Genomic DNA, 22742 nt, shown 5'->3' with positions numbered 1-22742 from the left:
GGGGATTCAGCCACTAGGACTCAAGGCCTTCCTACAAAGGAGCTCACTTCCTGATGGTTTGTCTCTGGAAGCAATCTTGTATTAATCAGTAACTACTATTGTGCCCAGTCTGAGCTGGATCCTCAGATTTTCCAACTCTCAGCCCGGGTGGCCAGGCCGCAGGCAACCCCTTGCATTGGCTGTTCAGAGACCACAGGGCAGCAGAACGTTCATCTTTCCTCGCTGTGTCTTTAAGAGCTGCAGGAATGCAAAATGAGTCTGGAGGAGGGGTGGGGTCTCCTGACAGGACTTCTGGGAAAAGGATCCTGGGAATTTTTTCCAGTAACTAAACTGAGATTCCAAGTTTGAAAAGCTGGGGGTGGCTTGTGTTGGGTCAGGCCTGTGATTGGCCTGTAGAGTCCACTAGGGAGGGGGAAAGTAAAAGTAAAACACAAAGAGCTGGGGAAAGGGGAGAAGCCCTCCTCTCCCCTGCCCCAACTCACACCCTGTCAGGCCTGAAAACAGCTGCAGCCACTAGCCTGGGAGGGTCAGTGTGTGTCAAGGGTGATTTCAACAGAGGCTGGACCAGGATGCTCTCTACCCTTAGTGGGCCTGCACGGCCTCTGGGGACCAGCTTGCCAACAGCTGGACTTGATCACCAGCTTGCAAAGCGAGGTCAGGCATCTGGTGGAATAACAAGCAAGCTTTGCTCTCAGGCTGTTTTTAGAGGATTTGCCACAGAAGCAGCTAGAAAGCAGGAGACCACCACCTGGGCCCTTGAGTCTTCTTGGAGAAGCACGGCATAAGAGGCCCCACCTCTGGGTGGCGTGCACGATAATGAGGGTCCTCCAGGGAGCTTCTGCTCTCCTGGCTCTGGTCCTTGCTGCCTTTCTGCCCTCACCCCTGTGCGCCCAGGACCCCGCCATGGTGCACTACATCTACCAGCGCTTTCAAGTCTTGGAGGTAGGTGCCTCTGTGCTCCTGGTCCCAGGTACAGGTCCCCAGGAAGTCACCGTTTCCTACCCACCCTCCACCCCCTCCTGGGATGCATTTCTCCCAGATTGTAAATGATAATTACATTGCTAAAGTTGCACTTGAAATTTTTGCAGTCTAAGGACTTAGAGCACCAGAGCCAGAATCCACGCTGCAGACTCCCAGCAGCTTCACTGTGCTCGGAGGTGCTCTTCCCATCTGTGAAACCAGGATGGGAATAGAATGTATCTCCCACTGCTTCATGAAGATTTAATAAATGAATCCATACTCAGAACATCACTTGACATGGTGGTAGTGCCCAACTTTTTAAATGGGAAAGTTTAAAACTTTGGACATGTTTTCTATGTATTATTATATAGGGGTGATAATAGAGTTCAGTTTTTTTTTCATGTGATTGTACTGAGGCTGTGTCTTAACCATTTGCCAAACTGGACTGGTTTAGAAATAGCAGATTTCTAGAGAAAGTGTTAGGGCCTTTTTTTGCCATATGCTACAGCTACCATCTCATGAAAAATGCAAAACTCAACAATTTTTTGCAGCACAGATAGGCTTCCAGGACAAATGTAACACACCCATGTTCCCCTTCTTTCAGCTTCCTCCCTCCACCTTTGATACATCCCTGGCTTTGATACTGGCTATTTCATATGTAATTGCTTTGTTTTCGTACAAGTTAAATTTTGATAAATTATTTATCTCCTTTCAAAGACAATCATATCCAGTGTTTATTTTCTATATTTTCCTGAAAACTCTTCTAGTTCACATTTATTTGCTCATTTGGTTATAGAGTAAAATAATTCCGGGGAGCAAACTGGACTCCTTTTTGAATGTTTAACCAACAAGTAAGGGCCTGGGGGCTCGAGGCCTCTAAGGGCTTCTTACTCAGATGCACCTGCCTCCCCAGTCCCACCTTCCTAAAAGTGCCAGGTTTCCATCGTACAAGGGCCCTACGTGTTTGGCACCACCTTGTCCTGGTATTAGCACCAGCCAAATCCCCCAGTTTTTCTCAACGACTTAAGAGTTCTTAGGTAAAGGTATAGAGTACAGGCTAATACTTTGTTAGCTATGAATATACATTCGAAAAAGACGCGGATGTGATTTATATAGATTTTCCCACCCTGGTTGGGAAAGGTAAGTCCCAGGAGGCCGTCACTGGTGGCCCATGGCAGACACTTGAAGTTCTTTCTTTGATCTCCTCTGCCCCACCCTCCCCCTCCCCTGGTTCTACCTCCTTCTCCGTTTCCCTTCCAAACAAACATAGGTAAGCCTGGCATACTGCTGTTTGGAGTATAAATTTTACTTTTGTGGAGTGCATTTTGGTAAGCTGCCAACAGAACTTTAGGTAGATATACTCTTTGACCCAGCAATCCCATTTCCATTCTTCATTCATTTATTCTCTCATTCAGTAAGTGTTTAACTACTACCACTGTGTGCTGGGCTCCGTGCCAATCTGGAATGGAATTTCCTTCTTGTAATTTAAGAAAATAAATTACTAGAGAAATACAAATGCATTTACATTACAATGTAAATAAAAGGATTTTTTTCATCATTGTTTGAATAGTAAAAAAAATGAATAGTAAAAAAGTCTATTAAGGAGTTTAACGGAATAAATTAAGTATTTTCAATTTGATGGGATTCTGAATCATCAAAATTATGGTATAGATATATATTAATTAGTAATGAAATCTGTTTACAATATGCCAGAAGTCAAAAATACGTTGTGAGACACACATATAGTAAAATCACATTTTAAATATACATATATTTATGACTAAATGCAAACATTAAGAACTTGTAAAAATGGATACATTCAAGTATCAATAGCACTTGGCATTAAGGAATTATGGGTGATATTTTCATCCCCCTTTTTTATTTTTTTATACTTTAAAAATATTTTTCTATGACTGATAGTTACTTGTATTATTTGAGTAGTTTAACTAGCTAATCAGAATTTGGGTATTTGTTTTCTGACTGAAGCAAGGACTGGAAAAATGTACCCAAACAACGAGGGCATATGTTCAAGATTTTCGAGAGTTCTCAAAAAACATATCGGTCTTGCTGGGAAGATGTCAGACCTACACGAGCGAGTATAAGAGTGCGGTGAACCACCTGGCCCTGAGAGTGGAACGTGCCCAGCGGGAGCTCGACTACCTGGAGTACCTGCGCACAGCTGACGCATGCGTAGAATCAGAAGACAAGACACTAGCAGAAAAGCTAGTCCAAGAAGCTGAAGAAGAAAAAAAGATCCGGACTCTGCTGAATGCAAGTAAGAGAACCTGCTTCTTTTATTTATTGCCCTCTCAGGGGTGTGACACTCACGGACACAGCCTGGTGCAGGCAGGGGCTGATGGAGTAAGAGTGAGAACTGGCTGCATGTGTACCTATGCCGGAAGAGACCCCTCAGTAGGGCACAGGTGTTGGGAATTCCAGTCTCTGAAAGCAGCTTTGACTTTCAGATTGTTCCTAAAGGCCCCATAGAAAGTCAGGGTTTTGGTGCCAGGGGTCAGCCCAGGAAGGGCATCTCCTGAGAGATCTTGGTTTGTGGAGGTGTCTGGTCCCAGCGCCAGCCAGGGAAGGTGGCAGGGTGGTGGAACTGCTCTGCACTGGGGGAGGAAGAGGAAAAGCAGAAGGGAGAAGCTGCAGGTGTGCCAGGTAATAGTCTGAAATTGGAGATGGCAGCAGGCACCCCTCAGAGGCAGGAACTGCTGAGAGTTATTACCATGTGTACTGTCAGGATGTTGACATCCAGGGGCTTTGTCACCAATCTTGTAATCCATCAGAATCACTTCCAGCCCATTAAGAATAGTGGTTAGGAACTCAAATTATAATAACAAGTATTAAACAGAGAAAACATAAATGAGAAGGGAAATTTCCCGGCATGAGTCCATCTTATTAAAACAATGAGGGAGACAATTCCCCAGCTCAGAGTCTGTATTCTGAGTTGTTGTCACTGCAAATAGGAAAACTTTATTTATATGGTAATTATGCCCCAGATATGAGCAAAGCCATTCGGGAACTAAGCCTGAGGGTCATCAGGTGTTCAAGGTTTCCCCTATCTTCTCAATGTAGTCCTTCTTAAAAGAACTCAGAGGATAGAAGGGTGTCCCAAAATGAGATGGCACTTGATCGGCATTGTAGGCAGAGAAGTTAGAGAAGAATGAGCAAAATGCACTTTAAGGGTGGGTACCATGTCCGTGTCACTAGGATATATGATGTGGACATGGGAGAAGCTATGCGGGAGCAGGTGAGTGTGGGGGCAGGTGAGTGTGGGGGCAGGTGATTGTGGAGACAAGGTGAAGGATTCAGCAGGACCAACATAATGCAAGACCTTGCAATGCTAAGCTAAGGGCATTACATTTAACGGGAGAAGCTATCAAGAACCACTGCATCCTATTAAGGAAGGGCATGACGTGCAGAGGACAGATCTAGAGAGAGGGCTCACGCCATGGGAATACAACAGTAATCTGGAAAATAAATGATGGTGTGTGTGTGGTGCCAGAGAGAAAGGGAGAGAAGATGGTACCGAGCTATTCAAAGCTGGAGTCCATTTGACTTGGTGACTGATAAATGAAAATGAAAATGAGTGAGAAGGACGGGTTTAGGATACTTCCTCAGGCTTTTGGCTTAGGGTATTGGGGGTTGGTAGGAATCAGGTTGAGATAAGAAGCTTGAGAGGAATTTTGAAGCGCTCATTACTAGTTTTGTCAGAGCACTTATTAGTCTGAAATTTTCTAGTTCGTTCATTTGTTCACAGTTTATTTTCTACACATCCATCTAGAATGGCCGCTCACATAAAAACCTGGATTCTGCATTACATGTTCAATGCTATATCTTTCATGCCTAGAACAGTGTCTATGCTCAATAAAGATTTTTTAGCAAATAGTCAAGTAAACAAATGAATGAATGGATTGGGGGACCATCATACAGAGAGAGGAGTTATTAGACTTTGATGGAAAAGAGAACATGTTATCTCTTAGTCAGCAAAGAGGAAGGTGCCTTATCAATAGTATGATGCAGCTGATCAACTTGGTTAAGTGAATGATGCTCTTTGGTCTCAACATTGTCTTGAGATGAACCATCCTCTGAAAGGGAGTTAGAGGGATAGTGGGGTGAAGGACAGAGGTAAGCCAGGAGAGGGTGCACAGAGAATGCCCAAAAAGCTGAAGTGGAAGTTTGGGTGCTGATGCTGCCTGAGCTGGAGTGTGCCTCAACTTTCATACCAGGATGAGGCAGGACCCCAAGTCTGAACAGTGGTGTTGGATTGAATGCCTGCAGGGCTCTTGGTCCCCCCCAAGCCTTGGCAGGCCTCCTGGTCCTCCCCAGGCCCCTTGGCAGCCCAGCTAGGGCACAGCAGAGGCCCTGAGTATGGACTTGCTGCTTTTCCCTCCATCACCCTGCACCTCTTCCCTCAGGCACTGGAGCCCTGAAATATTCCCTCTCCCAATTCCACCGTGAAAGTAAACGTTTCTTTGAGCTTTTCAGAGATTTTTCCTTTCATGCTTAGAAGCCCACACAAGGCTCAGGCCCCTCTTCCAAGCTTACCGAAACTGTTGGCAGAGTTTACTTTTTTGTGAATTTGCCTCTGGAGTCCTTGTTTGATGATCTGTGGGTTTATGATGCAGCCCACACTCTGCTCCCCAGACAGGGTGAGCTGCGTGCCTGCCAGTAGGAACAGGGGAGTGAGGACAGGTCTGCACCCTTCCTGCTCTCGCCTCCTCATGTTTTTCTGAGTTCTGGGTTTACCTTTTCTAATCTGTTTGCTTCCCACAGCATAAACTCCTTTTGTAGAAATTTTTTGGTCACTTGCCAATTGTCATGTCAAAAAAAAAATCCATTCAAATCTCTTAGCTTTCCCCTTGGGGGACACTCTTCACAAAATGGCCCCAAATGATCTCTGCTCTCTTCTCCCATAATTCCTCCACATGCAGTTGCAATATGAAAATATATGTAAGTGTATTCTAATTTTTTTCTACCACCTCTTATGGCACAAAACTGCTGTGTATTTTCCTGTGAATCCACCATCAGGTAGTTGTTCCTCCTAGAGCACCTCAGTCAGTCCTCCACAGTGCTTTCAATCACACACATCTGTGTGCCTTCAATTCTGCAACTAGACCATGAATGTACCAACACCTTCATTTCTATGGGCCTCCTGTGGAAAAGACTAGAAATTCTCTAAATGAAATACTGATGGTAAAGGCCCCTCACAGCTTAGTTTAAGGAAAGACAAACCTGTAAGTGATCACAGCCATGTGATTAGGGCTCCCTGACCTAGAATTTTCAGAAGTTCTCTGCCTAAGGATAGACTTTGGTATGTCAGTGTATTCCCCTAGCACACATGCTTTGTAGTTTACACACTGCACCCGCCCCACTTTTTGGCCATCACTGTTAGTAACTATGCCTATGTTAGTCTTCTAATGCTGGGAACAGATCGTCTCAGCTTTAGCAAAATTTATTGATTTGGGGCCATAATGATCACTACAAAGTCCCGTTGCCTTTGTCTTATAGGGTCACCTCAGAGGTGCTTTCCTGTCCTATTCATGGGCTCCCCCTTCAGGGAGAGGGACTGTGCAGCAAAGGACACTGGGTGGGACTCTTGAGGGTTATTCAGAATGATGGCTACCTGGGACCACCAGTCAGGGTGGCGCAGCTGGTACTGCTAATTGGCTGTCCCTCCTTCCTGTGCCAGCACTGACCTTCCTCTCTTAACCTCTCCCTGAAGGATCGCAACACTAAGGCATTAGGTCTCAGTCAGCACCTTTGTGTGGACAGAAGTGTGGAGAATATGAGTGAGGCAGGGGTCTCCAGGGGCACATCGTGGGATTTTATCCATACGTGTTCTCTGTAGAAGAGGTATTTTAGAAAACATGTAGGGAGAAGATGATACATCTTCCCTGGAACATTTCAACCTGTGTCTCAGGAGAAATCCAAGAAATTCTAACATCAGTGCAAATTGCTTTTATTTATTCTAGAGGTGTTTCTTGGGCAACTATAAAAGGCCAAACACAGAAGAAAATTAGTAAAATAGAGGTGTTCTATAATTACACCATTTCTTTTTTTTTTTTTTAAGATTTGTTTACAAGAACTGGGCTACAGACTAGAGATGAGGGAGATGAGAGGATTCACCAGAGATAGAGTGGGGGAAAGAACAGGGGGACCTAGTGAAATACACATCTGAGGGGAGCAGCAGCTGAGACAGGAGGGGTCTGCTGTGCCATGTGGGTCAGCCCCCTGCCCAGGAATTGAACTCTTGCTGCAGTGGCTGCGATTGCTTCATAGTTAACCCCTGGTACCACCAGGAAGGATTCTAATTATGCCATTTCTTATAGAAAGGTTCTCAAGTCTTCAAGCTTGATTTAAAGATGACTCCCAAATGATATTCATGTGAGGTTCACAATTCCAGGGATGTTTCAGGACTTGGGAAACACACATAATTTATACTGAAGTGAGTGAAAGTTATTTGAGTAGTATCTGACTTATGTTGAAAAATCATTCCAAGTCTTATGTTCTATAGCTTTTCTTAGTAAACGGGTATTTTTGCTTGCACTTGGTGATTTATAGTAAAGCAACCTTCCCTTAGATATCCAGATTGAGAATTTATCCAGTTAGTAGTCTTTGGCAAAACCCACAGGCTTCAATCTTTAGTGGACAAGAGTATTAACCTTTTTTTAACTTAAAAAGAGCTTACAAAGAAAAAGTCTGAAGGCAGCAAAAAGAAGTCATTATAGAAGATTTCATTTTGTTTTCTGGCTTAGTCCAGTTTCTTTTGTTGCAAGGATGCAGGCAGGTTATCTCAAGTAACCCTCTCCCTGTTGAATTAAAGAGCTCACATCTTTTGTTGGATCGTGTTTCAAAGAAGAAAGTCTGTTGCTGCAAATTTAAATGCCTCTGGTACCCATTCAGGTGTCTAAATGTGCCTGCCTCATATACAAAGTCATTAAAAACAAACGAGCTAAGTGAAAATCCACTGGAAGCCAAATAAGACATATATGTGTGCCAACTCCCAAGGTCCACTAGTTCGTGACGAGCAGGACAAAATATTCAGAGAGATGTAACTCTACCACAAAGGAGGGGGTCAGTCTGTGGGGTGTGAGAGTATTTGGTGCATGTGTGTATACTCACACACACACATTCTCACACACCAAAAGTTGCTCCAGCAGCACCAGAGGTGTGAGTACAGCTTTTCTTGTGCTGTCCCTGAAGAGCCCCTTAGGCCTGGTGCTGGCTCCAGAAATGTCTGTGTACACAGCACGGCTTTTGCTCGTTAATCTGTAGGGACTGCAGCCTACAAGGAGACCACCAATTTCCTCACAGCAAAGACCAACAGGAGGTCGCAACATTGTGCAAGCTGATAGTTCATGGGTGCAATGGAGTGAACCTCCACTCATTCTCTTGTAATCCATTCATTGTTCATTCCTCCCACAAATGTCTATCTGAATCCCCGATATATGTTGACAGTGTACTGAGCATTAGAGATGGCACATTGGATAGATAACATCCTTGCCTTCAGAAAGCTTCCAGTCAAGTAGGGAAGCATTGAAACAAGCCCAGGAAAAGAGCCCAGCAGTGACTGTGCCAGAGTTGCATCACAGAAACACAGCAGAGGTGGAAGTAAGGTCAGGGTTGCCATGGAGATGGCAGGGGACCTGTGGAATCTGGAAAGTAACTCTCCAGCAGAGTCTTAACATTGCAAAAGAGCTGATTAAATGGAAAATACCATAAAGGGCGCTTCAAGTAAATGAGTAGCACTCTCACTGAGGGTGAGGCTCAGTGTGGGCTAGATCTCAGGTGGGAAGAAGCTGGGCAGTGGAGGTGGGAGAACCACACCCCGGCTCAGCTGCTTTGTGATAAGCTGTTTCTCACATTCAAGGTGTGGAGAATGAAAATGATGTGAATAATAGTGAGTATTTCTTCAGCGCTTCTTTTTTGCCAGATAATCTTTAAGCATGTTCTGTATCTTCTTAGAGACTGTCATCCAATTATCACAACCCTATGAGATGGGAATTATAGTCCATTTTAGAGATGAGGAAATCAAGGCACTGAGAAGTTGAACAGTTTGTGCAAGACCCAGAGCAGGATTCAAGCCAAGGCAGCTGATCCTACACACTCACACCTTGCCTACCATACTGTTCTGCTTAAGACAGCTGAGCCTTGGATTGCCAGGTCCAGAGGCTTTAGGGAGGTCATTAGCCTTGTGTGCAGAGAGTGCTGGCAATAGGGGTGGTGAGTGTGCACAGGAGGGAGACCAGAAAGAGCCGGGATCAGCTCCAAGGTTGCCACAGAGACACTCTCGGTAGGAGCCCAGCCCTTCCGGGACTAGATGCCTGCTTCCCAGTGCTAAGCTGTTTCCGATCCACTCATGGGACATACTTGGGAACTCTTGGTCACTATTTGATTTCTACTCACAAACAGATGGGTTTAGATCATTCTTTCAAACCCTGGCCAAGAAGCATGGCTTTCCCCACCCTCCACCCCCTTGACTTTAAGTTCCCTGCCATTGTTTATTTTTTAAATTCTTTCTTCATTCTCTGTTACCAGAAGTCCAGTTTTTTGGGCTAAAAATCTCAGGAGCATCCCTTTGGCCCTCATCTGACCAGTCACCATATCAAGAGCTTCTTCCTTCTAAGGGTCTCACATTCACTCTATCTTAACCATTCTCACGTCACCTCCAATCATGATTTTTGCAAGAGCCTACCAGTAGATCTTCCTGTTTCTGGTTGCAGGATTTGATCCTGAACTTCCCCAAGGTTACCTTGCTAGAGTAAGTCAACATAATCTACAGGTTCCTGCAAACTCCATAAAATAGCAAACAAAGCCATTTATAGCCCACCTAGCTTTCTTTAAATGATTTGTTTTCTTTTGTTATTCTCCATGAAATAACATTCTCTATGAAAGCAATTCCTGCTGGTTATGATGTTGTTTTTGGAGGTGGTAAGTTCAGTGCAGGGCCCTTGCCTTCACTATGGGAAAGGTTTTACCACAGCTTCCCTTTCAACAGCACACAGCAAGTTTCTCCAAGACACAGAGACATGAGTTATATTTAAAAGAGCAGATTTATTGAGGAAAGGGATAGGAGAGTAAAAGTCACTTGTATAGACACAAGTGGGTAGGAAGAGCTGCCTCTAAAGGAACGGGTTTGCTGAGAGAGTCCTGCGTGGTTGCAGGCAGGCAGCTTTGAGGAGATCTGACTCTGCTGAGGGAGGCCAGTGAAGAGAAGCCCCAGCATGGTAGAGATCATGGGCAGGCAGGAGGCTGCTGCCCTGCAGAGGGAGAGAGTGGGTGGCAAGAAGCACCTGCATCGGCACCAGTGGGCTGGACTGCTGCCCTCTGTGGGGCAGTGCTGGGTTTTATCATCTTCTTTTGGTAGAAAAGGGCCCATCCAGCTTCATGAGTGGATGGTTTGTTACTTAATCCCCATGTCTTCACCTTTAGGTCTGTGGTGCTCTTGATATTCCCTGCAACAGTTTGACACCTGTTTAGGTGTTGCAACTCCTGTTCTGAGTGTTGAGGCCTAAGGGTCTTGGCTTCTATAAATTGATTTGTGGCTTATGCTAATCCCTTCTAACCCATCTCCTTGTGTGAAAAGTTTCCTGGACATACAGCCTCCCCTATCTTATTTATTCATGCATTCAGAACTGGGGTACAGGCCAGCGGTGCAGGGGCTGTGAGAGGTTTCACTGGAGACAGAGTGGAAAATAGAACAGGCAGATTGACAAAGTACACTGCTGAGGAGAGCAGCGGGTGGGACAGGAGAGGTCTGCCGCGCCATGTGGGTCTTTTCTCTGATTGGGGATCAAACTCGTGCTGAAGTGGGCTGCAGCTAGCTTTATAGTGCTGTACTTTAACCCGTTGTGCCAGCAGGGAGGGCCCAGGCTTTCTATTCTTATCCTCTATCAGTTAGAGCAAAATCATGAATATTGTACTTACTTCTAGTGTAAAAGTAGTTTACAGACCAACAAAGTATCTTTGAACACTCCCCAGCACCCCTTTTGCGCCACTGCTGTCGTCCCATCATCGGCTGCTCTAGGCTCGGCTTGTCCTACTATCCTGAGGACATCAAATATATCTCATGCACCCTGAATTATTTCAGCTGTGTTCCTCAAGTCTACCACTGTGTCTGGAACAGAGAAAGATCAGCATTTTCTGACCTTGAATATTTTATTCAAAAGTCTCTGGCAACTCCTTGGTAGAGATTGCATCAACTGTTATTTAGTCCAGTGACCGGGACTGCCCTGCTGGTAGACACCATTGTGACATCTTTTCAGATGAAGAAACTGGCTCGAGTATTTCCTACAGCCCCAACTTCTCTCCCCTCCTTTCTCCAGGAGGACTCACCTCTGAGGCCAGAAAGCCTGACACAGTCTAAGGCACCTGCTGGTGAAGGACCTTGGGAAAGTGGCAGAAGGGTCCAGGCAGGTATGGAAGGAAAAGAGCAAGCTCAAAATCCAAGTGAAGATAAAGGCTGCCATGGTCAGCTTCTCACGGGTCTCTCACCCACGTCTCTGTCTCTTCCGAGTGTCTCCCCTTGCTCCCTAAGTTCCTCCTACAGGTCCAAGGCCAAGAAGTTTCTGCATTTGTCTCTCTGCTTCATGCACCTCCTCCAGTCTTGTAATTTCTCCATCTTTCCATTTCTTCATCCTTTCCCTAGTCTTCCTCCTTCTCCCGTACAGCCCATCCCCAGTCTTTTCTACCTTCTCTTTACTGCTCCGATCCACACTTCCTTGGGTTGGGCAGGGAACTGGAACTTCCCGTTTCTAGAGCGCTCACATTGTTACACAAGGACCTGGCTCCTCATCTGAGAGCGGGCATCACTGTTATTGCAAAGTCTAACATTGGATTTGTCCCTCAATAGGTATTAACAAATGTTTACTCACATGAGTATAATTCAGGTGACTGGAAGGTCAAGTTTTATAGTGAAATTTTAAGAGGCAGTCAGAATGCTCATGATTGCTCAGCATAGTCAGGAATGCTCCGAGCCTAGAGCAGCCGATGATGGGACGACAGCAATGGCGCAAAAGGGACGCTGGGGAGTGTTCAAAGATACTTTGTTGGTCTGTAAACTACTTTTACACTAGAGGTAAATACATATTCATGATTTTGCTCTAACTGATAGAGGATAAGAATAAATCTTCTTAAAGATTTGCTTATTCTTGCATACAGAGCTGGGGTAAATGTCGAGGTGCAGGGATGATGAGAGGCTTCACCAGAGACAGAGTGGGGAGCAGAACAGGCAGAAGTACACTGCTGAGGGGAGCAGCAGGTGGGTCAGGAGAGGTCTGCTGAGCCATGTGGATCACCTCCAGGGCAGGCGGGGATCAAACTCATGTGGAAGTGGCTTTACTTCTTTTTTTTTAAATAGCAGTTTATTTTTACATCATTTTGTACATTTTTTTTTCCATCTCAATTGTAATCCCCGCGGGTTTCCCATCACCAAGTCACCCGTGTGGGCTTTACTTCTTAGTGCTGTGCTTTAACCCACTGCGCCACCAGGGAGGGCTCAGGAATGTTCTTTTTAAAGAATCTATCACTCTTCTTCCCAAGCAAACCTGCATTTCCTTCTCTGTTACTGTCTCATGCATTCTATCAACACCATCTGTTTTATCATCCAGGTCCCTCAGTATACTCAGTTACTAAGATATGATCTTTTTCTTTTTTTTTTAAGATTTATTTTTATGCATATAAGAGCTGCGGTGTAGTCCAGAGGTGAGGAGAGTAAGAGGATTCACCAGAGACAGAGTGGGGAGCAGAACAGACAGATCTACTGAAATACATTCCTGAGGGGAGCAGTGGGTGAGACAAGAAGTGTCTGCTGTGCCATGTGTGTCACCTCCCTGGCCAGGGATCAAACTCTTGCCACAGTGGTTATAGGTAGCTTCATAGTGCTGAGACTTGATCCCTTGTGCCACAAGGAAGGGCCCTGATCTTTCTTGTTCTAATTCCTTCTGGGAACCATTCTCTTTTTCCTTGCCCATCGCTCTCTGGTTATCTTTCATCTGGATAGTACTAACAAATTCTCTACCAGTCTCTTGGTATATCCCACTCCCCCCACTTCTCTCCAGTTTATTCACTACCAACATCTAGACAGATGTTTTTAAAATATCTTCTCTGAGTCACTCCCATATAGAAGGACAAGTCTTAGTGGAGAGTGTTGCCATTAAATAAGAAAAAAAGTCTTAAAATTGATTCCAATAAGTAATATTTATATGTGATTCACTGTGAGGCCTTGGGCCAGATTCTATCCTAATTACTTGTCTGAAATTCTGCCTGAGGGGGAAGTCACAGATTTCCTCTCCTCTCCTCTCCTCTCCTCCCCGCCCCGCCATGGTTTGCTTGGAATCTTGCATGTTATTGTTTCTGTTAAATAATTTGCATCTTGGCTGTATTCAAGGTTTATAAATCTATTTGCTATTCTTCCTCAACCTTTCCCTCCTACAAATTATCTCTTCTTAAGGGAAGTACAGCAGAATATTTTCACTTATCCTTTAGCTCAAACATTGGCAGTATATTCTCCCTAAATTCCAAAAAGGAGGAATTTATGAAGATACAGTATATATCCAGAAGAAACTATGGAAAACATCCAACCTCAGTTCCTCCCTTTATAACTGGAAAAGCTATGGCTGGATTGATAAAAAGGGCTTATCAGGAGACACAGAGAGAAATAGAAACAATTCATCCCATTCCTGCCCCAGGTTCTGTCCAGGTTCAGCAACGGAAGGGACAGGAGATGTAGAAGGAAGGAAGCACAAGGAAGGAGGTAGGAATTCTGTTCTTTTTTCATAGAATTGTTTCTTGATCAAAATTATTTAGCAACACTTTCTCATTTATTATTTCTCCAAGCACTAACTCTGCATAGAAGGAGAAAGCAGAGTGCATAGTTGCTGCTGTATTTTAAATAAACATTTTCCTATAAGTAATATGCTTTGTTCTTTGACATAGCCCCATGCTAGGTGAGCTGCAGGCCTGCTAACTCCTCCCAGGAAGATGGGCAGGCTGGGGGCTTCCTACTCAGTGCAAGTAGCACTCAATTTGTGATTAGGTGCCAGACTAGCCATCGCTCTCATCTGTTCCTCTCCGGGTGCACCTGGCTTCACCCATCCTTCACCCTTTTTTAGCATGCATGCACACATGCACACACACATACACACACACCTCCACCATGGCCCTGTGCCTTGCCAAGTTATCTGGGTTGACCTTGCCTCCTGGCTCAGACTCAGTTCAGAGGCCCCCACCGATGTATTATGACGTATTTAAGTAACTTATACAAGTGTTCTCTTTTTTTTTTAATTTGGAAAATATGGATTAAAATATCTACCACTTACCCTTATTGTAAGAACTAAATAAAGTACCTATCACAGCACCAAGCATATTATATGTATATGTGGGAATTTCTTAACTTCACTAGCCCCTGTGCTTGGTCATTAGAAATCAACTGATGAATTTCCTTAACAGCCCATGGGTCCCTCTTCTTCACTATTAAACATATCTATGATCCCTCAGTCATCCTCCATAGAATGCAGGGAGAGCAGGGCATGTACACGACACAGAGGCTGCTGGTGAAACTGAAAATGAGTACACTTGTTACAGGGCACCCCAATGTGAATTGGGTTGCCTGTCTGTGGGTCTTTACCCGTGTGCTTACGATTTAATCGTATTATGGACACACTCAAAAGGTTAAATAATGGATTTATTTATAAGGAGAAAGGTAAGGGAATAACCCAGGGAAAGAGGGAGAGAAACACAGGTTAACTAGGATGTCCTACCAGTTCTGCTGACGTGGACTCCACCGGCACGCTGAAAACCGATGGAGCGCCAAAATGATCAGCTGCGAACCACCAGGCCAAGAGACCCCAAGAGCCCACATGTCCGGTTTTATCCCCACCTGGCTGCTCAGCTCCGCCCTCACGTCCCTGCTTGCTTCTTCTTGGTACTGACGGGATTTGGAGTTCCAGCATCGAGTGGGGGCGGAGTCCGTGAAACCTGTACCTGTTACACACTGGGCCTGGCAGAGATGGGCCCTTGGAAACAAGAAAGTCCACTCTTCCCTTTCCTACCCTACAGTCTCTAGTTGAAGCTCAACCTGGCGGGGGTTCTTCTGTTATGTGCCTAATGCATAAGGTTCCCAATGGCTCTGGACAGAGGAGCCGATCTGGGAGTTGTCATTGATGACATGACCATTGAAAGTGAAAATTTATAGTAGAAAAATTTAGGCTGGAAGTTTTACAAGTCAAAAACCAGAGGTGAGAGTAGGGATGATTGGCAAGTGGTTAAACCTACTATGGAAGTTTCTAGGAAGCAAAGGTGGGGTGAGAAAGGATTATTTGTCATTAAAAGAAACCATCCCAATGCAACCCAAAAGCAATGAAATTCTACAAAGGAATGAATTATCCCAAAGAACACTGTCTAAGGACACCCCTGGCTCTGGCAAAGTGTAGATCTTATCCTAAGATAGCCCACCTGTGTCTATGCAGGCAACTTTTTCCTAGGAACCTTGCCCCTTTAAAAAATCGCCTTTGATTGTTTATGCAAATGTATTTTTCCTTAATAAAATTGCCATGTGCTGTTCAGTGGAGGCTTTGCCAAAGCATCCTCAGAGGGAGACCTACAGAACCCGCTCACCAAAGCCCCCCAAAAGGACTGGCCTTCTCAGGCCTCGACTTTTCCCGGTTATGGCTGCTTTCCCACCCACCTATCACTCCTGTCCCCACATCTTCCCTCGATGAGCACTTGTGTCCGATTTTTAAATGAAATAATGGATTTGAATGTATCTTAAAAGCTTTAAAGTACTTCGCAATTTATTATTACTTAAGGAAGGTCCGTGGTCAGAACTCCGGATGTGCAACACATTTTAGACCCTAGAAAAACATTTGCTTGAATGAAACTATTTCCCTCATTCATTTAACAGATATTTATTGACTCCACAAAGTTCTGTGTTAGGCAAAATAGTAGGAAAAATAGTAAACATGGAAACAAATGCTCTGCTTTTGTTCAGGGGTAGTCTGGTGAGGGAGGACAATAGGGAGCAGATAAAACAGTTGTGATAAGTACAGAATAAGATAAATGATCTCATGGAAATAAGAAAAATGCTTGAGTGGAAAAATCAAGGAAAGTCTTATTTAGATACAGTTGTCACAAGGAGCCTCTTAAGGAGATGATATTGAAACTGAAGTTTAAAGGATTATCAGATGCAGATCTGGGGGGAAATCACAAAAATGGCATCATAGGTGTAAGGACTGCAAACACCAGAATCCCGAAGCAGACAAACTTGGCACCTCCCGGAACACCAAAAAAGCCACATGCAGTCACATCACTGTGAGAGAATAAAATCCCAGAGACAGGGCTGGCTGCGTCATGGAAGTCCCTTAGGCAAGGTTAAGGGGCTAGGATTTTGTTCCATATGTGACAGGAAAAAGGGTTTAGCTGGTAAATGGCATTACTTATGCTTTTAAACTGATGACTGGTACTTGTTTGCAAAGAATGTCCTGTAGATAAACTACTTTTTAATTGTAAAATATTTTATTTATTTATTTTTGCATAGAACTAAGTTGCAGGCCAGGTGCAGGGGGTGTGATGAGTCACCAAAGACAGAGTAAGGAGCAGAACAGGCAGATCTACTGAAATACACTGCTGAGGGGAATAGCAGGTGAGACAGGAGAGGTCTGCTGTGCCACGTGGGTTAGCTCTTTGTAAGTAAACTATTAATAAAATAAAATCAGAGCTGTTAGGAGACTGTTATAGCAGTCTAGGCAGAGGTGAGGGTTCTTAGCAAGAGGCGAGGTATGTATTTGAGTGTTTTAAATGTAAAATCCTAATGTCAACATAAGTTACCATCAGAACTTGCTAGCAGTGGGGGAATAGAAGGAAAGGAAGCAGGCATGACTTCTAGGTAACAAACTTGGTTGAGACTCTTACCCAAAATAGGGAGAATAAGGAGACAGAGCATCTAGGAAAAGAGGCCTGTTTTGAATCAGTTAAGTTTGCATATATCTAGTGGGGGCATTGAACAGACAGTCTGATAAATGGGTTTGGGGCAGAGTAGACATCAGAAAGAGAATGAAGATACATCTTCAGAATTCATCATCATTTAGAATGTACACATGTTACAAGGCAACCCTGATGTGAAATAGGTTGCCTGACTGTGTGTCCTCACCTGTACGCTTAAAGGGATTTATAATAAAATTCAACTGTAGGCACACAAAAAAGGTTAATAAAGCATTTCTTTACAAAAGAAGGGGAAAATAAAGAACTGAATACTCAGAGAGAAAAAGAGGGTGATAGGTAGATGAATGTGTTCTACCAGTTCCACTGAGTTGGAATCCCATTGGCATGCTGATAGCTGGCGAAAAGCCAAGAGCCAAGAGACCACCACACACACACACCCCCCCACACCCACCCAGACCCATGTGTCTGGTGAGATACCAGCCATGGCTGCTTAACTCTACCCTCAGTTTCCAGCAATCCTCCCTTCTGTGATGATGACATTATGGGATTTGTAGTTCCCAGTGTGTTGATCTCTGTGGTCTGGCATGGGGCAGAGTCCACAAAACCTTTATCTGTGGAGTTCATTCAGGGCATCCTTTCTCCCCACACACGCAGAGCTGAATGACTAAAATGACTTGGAAAATCATTGTGGATAGAGAAGAGGTGTGAGGTGAAGATGAGTGAGCAAGGACTAACAGCAGATGTCAAGGGAAAAATCTCCAAAGATGAAAAGATACACAAGAGGGAGGTGGGGATTCCAAAAGAAAGAGTTGCAAGAGGAGGTAGTAATGAAGTAATTCAATTTTGTGGAGAATTAATTAGGGTAATGATTGAGAACAGATCCTTGGATCATGGCAGTTGTTGATGACCTTGATAAAAACTGACATGGTGTAGATGGGGGAGCTTAGACTCGTGGAGAAATGAACTGATTAGTCTCACCTAGGGGTAATTGGATGGTCTGTAACTCTCCTTTCAAGTAGAATATAAAGTAGAACTGAAAAGTGAAACCACTCTAGAAAATTTATTCAGGATGTGTGATTTTACAGCCTGTTCAATTACTAAGGGCAATAATCCAGCAGGGAGGGAGAAACTATTGAGCCTGGAGAGAGGAGATCATTTCGGGTGCTAAATCTTTGAGTAGATAAAAGGGGATGAGATCCAGTGTGAAAATAAAGGGAGCCGGAAGGGAAGATTTGGTACAATGGTTGTACATTTAGTGGTTGGAAAATTAATTTATTCAGCAACTTATGTCCTACTATATGCCAATTATTATTCTAGGGCCAAGACATACAGCAGTGAATAAAACAAGACAAAGCACATATCTTCATCGAGTTTAGATACTATAGAGAGCAGTCAAACAAACAGTAAACAAATAGGAATGCATAATATGTCAGAAGATAATAAGCACGATGGAGAACAATTAACTGTGTAAAGGGCTTATGAAGAGCTGGAGAAAAGAGCTGCCATTTATCAGAGTGTAGTTTTAAAAGGCCTTAATGATCAGGGGGACATTTGAAAATAATCTCAATGGAGGCCCTCCCTGGTGGCACAGCAGGTTAAAGCACAACACTGCAAGCTGGCTGCAGACACTTCAGTGCCAGTTTGATCCCCTCCGAGAGGTGATCACATGGTGCAGCAGACCTCTCCTGTCTCACCCACTGCTCCCCTCAGCAGTGTACTTAGTCAATCTACCTACTCTGCTCCCCACTATCTCTGGTGAATCCACTCACCACCTCTGGCCTGTACCCTAGTTCTGTGTTCATTAATAAAAAATAAATCTTAAAAAATAAAATAAACCCAAAGGAAGTGAGGGAGGAAGCCATGAAGCTATCATGTCTGACCCAGACGCCCCAGAGGCTTCCTAAGTATACTCAGAATAAAGCTCAAGTTTTTACCTTCCAATCATATGGAGAGTTTTGGTAAGACATGAGATATGACCCATGTACATTTTGCAAAGCTCCCTGAGGGGACTCCCTGGTGGTTCGGAGGGTAAAGCCTCAATACTATTAAAATATGGCCACCCACTGCAGCATGAATTCGATCCCCAGCTAGCCAGGGAGCTGACCCACATGGCACAGCAGACCTTTCCTGTCTCACCTGCTGCTCCCCTTAGCAGTGTATGTCACTAGATCGGCCTGTTCTGTTCCCCACTCTGTCTCTGGTGAATCCTCTCACCTCCTACGCCTCTAGCTTACAGCTCAGTTCTTTTTTTTTTTTTTTTTAAGATTTATTTATTTATTCATACAGAACTGGGGTACAGGCCAGAGGCTCAGGGACAGTGAGAGGCTTCACCAGAGACAGAGTGGGGAGCAGAACAGGCAGATTGACGAAGTACACTGCTGAGGGGAGCAGCGGGCGGGTCAGGAGAGTTCTGGCTCGCCATGTGGTCTCCTCCGGGGCAGGCGGCAGGCGGGAATCGAACTCATGCGGAAGTGGCTTCAGATTCTCAGTGCTGTGCTTTAACCCGCTGCGCCACCAGGGAGGGCCACAGCTCAGTTCTTTTATACATATGTAAATAAAAAGTAAATCTTAAAAAAGAAAAATAATTCCCAAAGTTTGCTGGGTACAGGGACAGACAAAGGGTATTCAGGATGTATATGTCACCACTGCTTAGAAGACTACAATATAAGCCAGGCAAGAGATGACATAGTTCTCTGATACTTCTGTCTTCTTAGTGAAGTAAAATGGAAGAGCTCCATATAAGAATGTAAAAGATGTGGAGCCTCTTTGGTAACCTAGAGGCTAAGGCTCAGCGCCATCACCACTATGGCCTGAGTTTGATCCCCACCCAGGGAGATGACCCACATGGCACAGCAAACCTCTCCTGTTCTACCCGCTGCTTCATCCATCTGCTTGTTCTGCCCCCGACTTTGTCTCTGGTGAATTGTCTTACCTCCTGCACCTCTGGCCTGCTCCCTAGTTCTTGCATGCATAAATAAATTAATAATAAAAAAAAAGAATGAGAAAGGTGTGATGGGGGCTAGAGAACCCCTATAGTATATATTAATAGCTATGCTATTAATGAATGCCGGTTGCTTGGGCCTTCCCTGGCTGTCTACCTCCCTTCCTTGTGTCCAGTTTCACACCTGGTGCCCTGTTTCTTGTTCTTTGACTCTAGATAACCTGTGTTGACCTGGAGAACCACAACAGTTATTAAGAAGAATTTGATAACCAATTAGGACTCTGGTTTCTTATAGCAAAGCCTGTGAAAGAGTTTGGAAGGATTCTCTCTGTCCTTAGAGAGAAGTTGTGTACCAGATTCTTATTTCCCCACCCCACCTCCAGCAGTCAGTGAAAGAGGACCAAGATCATTTTCTCCAACCTACAATGCAGACATTAGCAGGATCTGAGAGACTTGTAGGGAAGTCAGCACTGCCTGCCTCCATGACACTCTTGCCCTTCGCTAGACTCTCAAACAGGGCAGTCCCAACTACAGGGCAACAATTCAGTTATAACCTTCTTCTGAAATGACCAGTAGGACTAATGACATCTTGGCCCACATTTCTTTTTAACTTGGTCTCCGTGAGCATTCCAAAATTCCAAGGTCATCTAGGACACAGCATAATTATGGACCAAGGTGGCAGAAATTTAACCCACTTCTGTCTACCTCCCATCAACAAACCACAGACCCATGGACACAGCCTCAGTCAAAGGGGGCTGTGAATGTGTGGCCAGGCAAGTAGGAAAGGAAGTGGTATTTGATGAACACAGATACTGTCTCCGTCATAAGCGGAGAAGAAACCGGTAGGAGGGGCGCGATAGTGGGACACAAAGATAAAGGAAAAGAAGTCTCAAGCGGGAACTGAGCAATACTGTCATGTCACACAGAAAGATCAAGTAAGAGATGAACATAACAGTGCTGAATTTTCAGTTACAAAGCCCCTTGTAGCAAGGTGAAGAGTAGTTCCTGTGGAGGTATGGTGAAAAAGAAGTGAGAGAGAGAATAGATAGAGTATGAACTGTTCTTTGGGGGAATTGAGCTCATAAAATGATGGAAAGAGAGTTAACTAGAAAAGCATGCCTAATTGAGGGAGAATTGTATTTTAATAGAGGAAGATGTTTACAAGTTAAGGAACTAGCTCTCCTTCATGTGAAAGAAGGCAAAATTAAAGATAACAGAAAGGTAATACTTCATCGTGGATATCTCCATGTGATAACTTGATTTTAGATGCTGATAGGGGTGGGGAGCGAGGAAGCATTCTGTTTATCACGCAACCTCCCTCTTTTTCTCCTTTTGGCCAGGCTGTGACAACATGCTGATGGAGATAAAGTCCCTGAAAATAGTGAAGAGAACTATGGACATGGATGGGTCTTGGATGAAAGATGTCATCGGCACCTCTCCAAAGGTTTACTTCTTAGCTGGATCCAGAAACAACACTGTTTGGGAATTTGCAAACATACGGGCATTCATGGAGGACAGCACCAAACCAGCCCCCCGAAAATTAATCCTCACACATTCCTGGCAAGGAACCGGGCAGGTGATTTACAAAGGCTTTCTATTTTTTCATAGGCAGGGGACTTCCAACGAGATAATCAAATACAATCTGCAGAAGAGGACTGTGGAGGATAGACTGCTGCTCCCGGGAGGGGCGGGGCGAGCTCCCGCCTACCAGCACTCCCCTTCAATTTACATTGACTTGGCCGTGGATGAGCACGGGCTCTGGGCTGTGCACTCAGGCCCAGGTGTCTTTGGCCACTTGGTTCTCACAAAGATTGAACCTGGTACTCTGGGAGTGGAGCACTCCTGGGATACGCCATGCCCAAGCCAGGAAGCTGAGGCCTCCTTTCTCTTGTGCGGAGTTCTCTACGTGGTCTACAGTACTGGTAGTACCCATCGCATTACTTGTGTCTATGACCCCTTGGGCACTATCGGTGAGGAGGACCTGCCCAATTTGTTCTTCCCCAGGCGGGCCAAAAGTCACTCTGTGATCCATTACAACCCCCGAGATAAGCAGCTCTATGCCTGGAATGATGGAAACCAGATCATTTACAAACTCCAGACTAAGAGAAAGAAGCCTCTAGACTAATGCATTCCAGCCAGGAGGGAGAACCTGGCCGTGGCTGCCGCTCTCCAGGACATGGAGGCCACAGCCCCCTTGTGTCACTAACCACAGCCAGGGATAGTGCCCAGAAGGGGGATGTATATGTTTCCTTTCCCAGATATTGCTGCTTTGGGTATCTCCAACAGCTTAAATGTGAATCTGACATTCAGAAATTTTCAACAGCTTCCATCACCCATCCAAACTTCCTGGCTCTCAAAGCCTTGATCCAGCTTACTTTGAGCCTTTTCTTTTATGAACATTTATTTTAACTCTCCCCTAACCCCAGCAATTAGAAATGTAGGGCCCCCATAATCCTTCTTGGCTTTTTTCTCCTCTGGCCTTTGCTTCAAGTTCTTCCCGCTTCTACTTTTCACTGCCTGACTAAAGTATTATGTCTTCTTTTCTTAAAAATGTTTAAAGTACAAGTTTTTTATTAAAAACATATTGAATAACATATAGCATTATATAAGTTTCAGGTGTGCATCCTTTTACATAAAGTGTATATACTACATTAAGCTCACCACTAGAAATCCAATTCTATCCTTCACCTTACCCTTGACTCCTTTTACCTGATCTACTTCACTAGTATGATTTCTTTTTGACACTTAATCTTGAATTTCCCTAGCCCATCCTCACCCCTCAGCTAGGTAGCTGTAATAATAAAGCAAAAATATGAACATTTGAAACATGGTGTAGTTACAAAGTACACGCATCTATGTCACCTCAGTTGTTCTCACCTCACAGATAGTAGAATAA

General features: G+C 44.4%; 1 protein-coding gene across 1 annotated transcript; it reads left to right on the top strand.

Moving 5' to 3' along the window:
* Window positions 1-681: 681 nt before the first annotated feature.
* OLFML1 (olfactomedin-like 1) lies at window positions 682-22360 on the top strand. The gene is made up of 3 exons (XM_004683617.2): window positions 682-942; window positions 2947-3235; window positions 21187-22360. Exons 1-3 carry the CDS (start codon window positions 817-819, stop codon window positions 21969-21971), a joined length of 1200 nt encoding a protein of 399 aa, XP_004683674.1. The 5' UTR covers window positions 682-816; the 3' UTR covers window positions 21972-22360.
* The last annotated feature ends 382 nt before the right edge of the window (window positions 22361-22742 follow it).

Source organism: Condylura cristata, unplaced genomic scaffold (assembly GCF_000260355.1).
Source record: "Condylura cristata isolate star-nosed mole 26May11 unplaced genomic scaffold, ConCri1.0 scaffold00015, whole genome shotgun sequence".
NCBI classification, from domain to species: Eukaryota; Metazoa; Chordata; class Mammalia; order Eulipotyphla; family Talpidae; genus Condylura; species Condylura cristata.
Note: the sequence above shows the minus strand (reverse complement) of the source record. Positions and strands in the feature narration are given on the sequence as shown.

What these genes read in the sequence shown, in the direction of transcription:
- OLFML1 (XM_004683617.2), top strand. Translation starts at nt 817, where the DNA reads ATGAGGGTCCTCCAGGGAGCTTCTGCTCTCCTGGCTCTGGTCCTTGCT. An exon ending in AGCGCTTTCAAGTCTTGGAG is followed by an intron (nt 943 to 2,946) that starts GTAGGTGCCTCT and finishes TTCTGACTGAAG; the next exon opens with CAAGGACTGGAAAAATGTAC. An exon ending in CCGGACTCTGCTGAATGCAA is followed by an intron (nt 3,236 to 21,186) that starts GTAAGAGAACCT and finishes CCTTTTGGCCAG; the next exon opens with GCTGTGACAACATGCTGATG.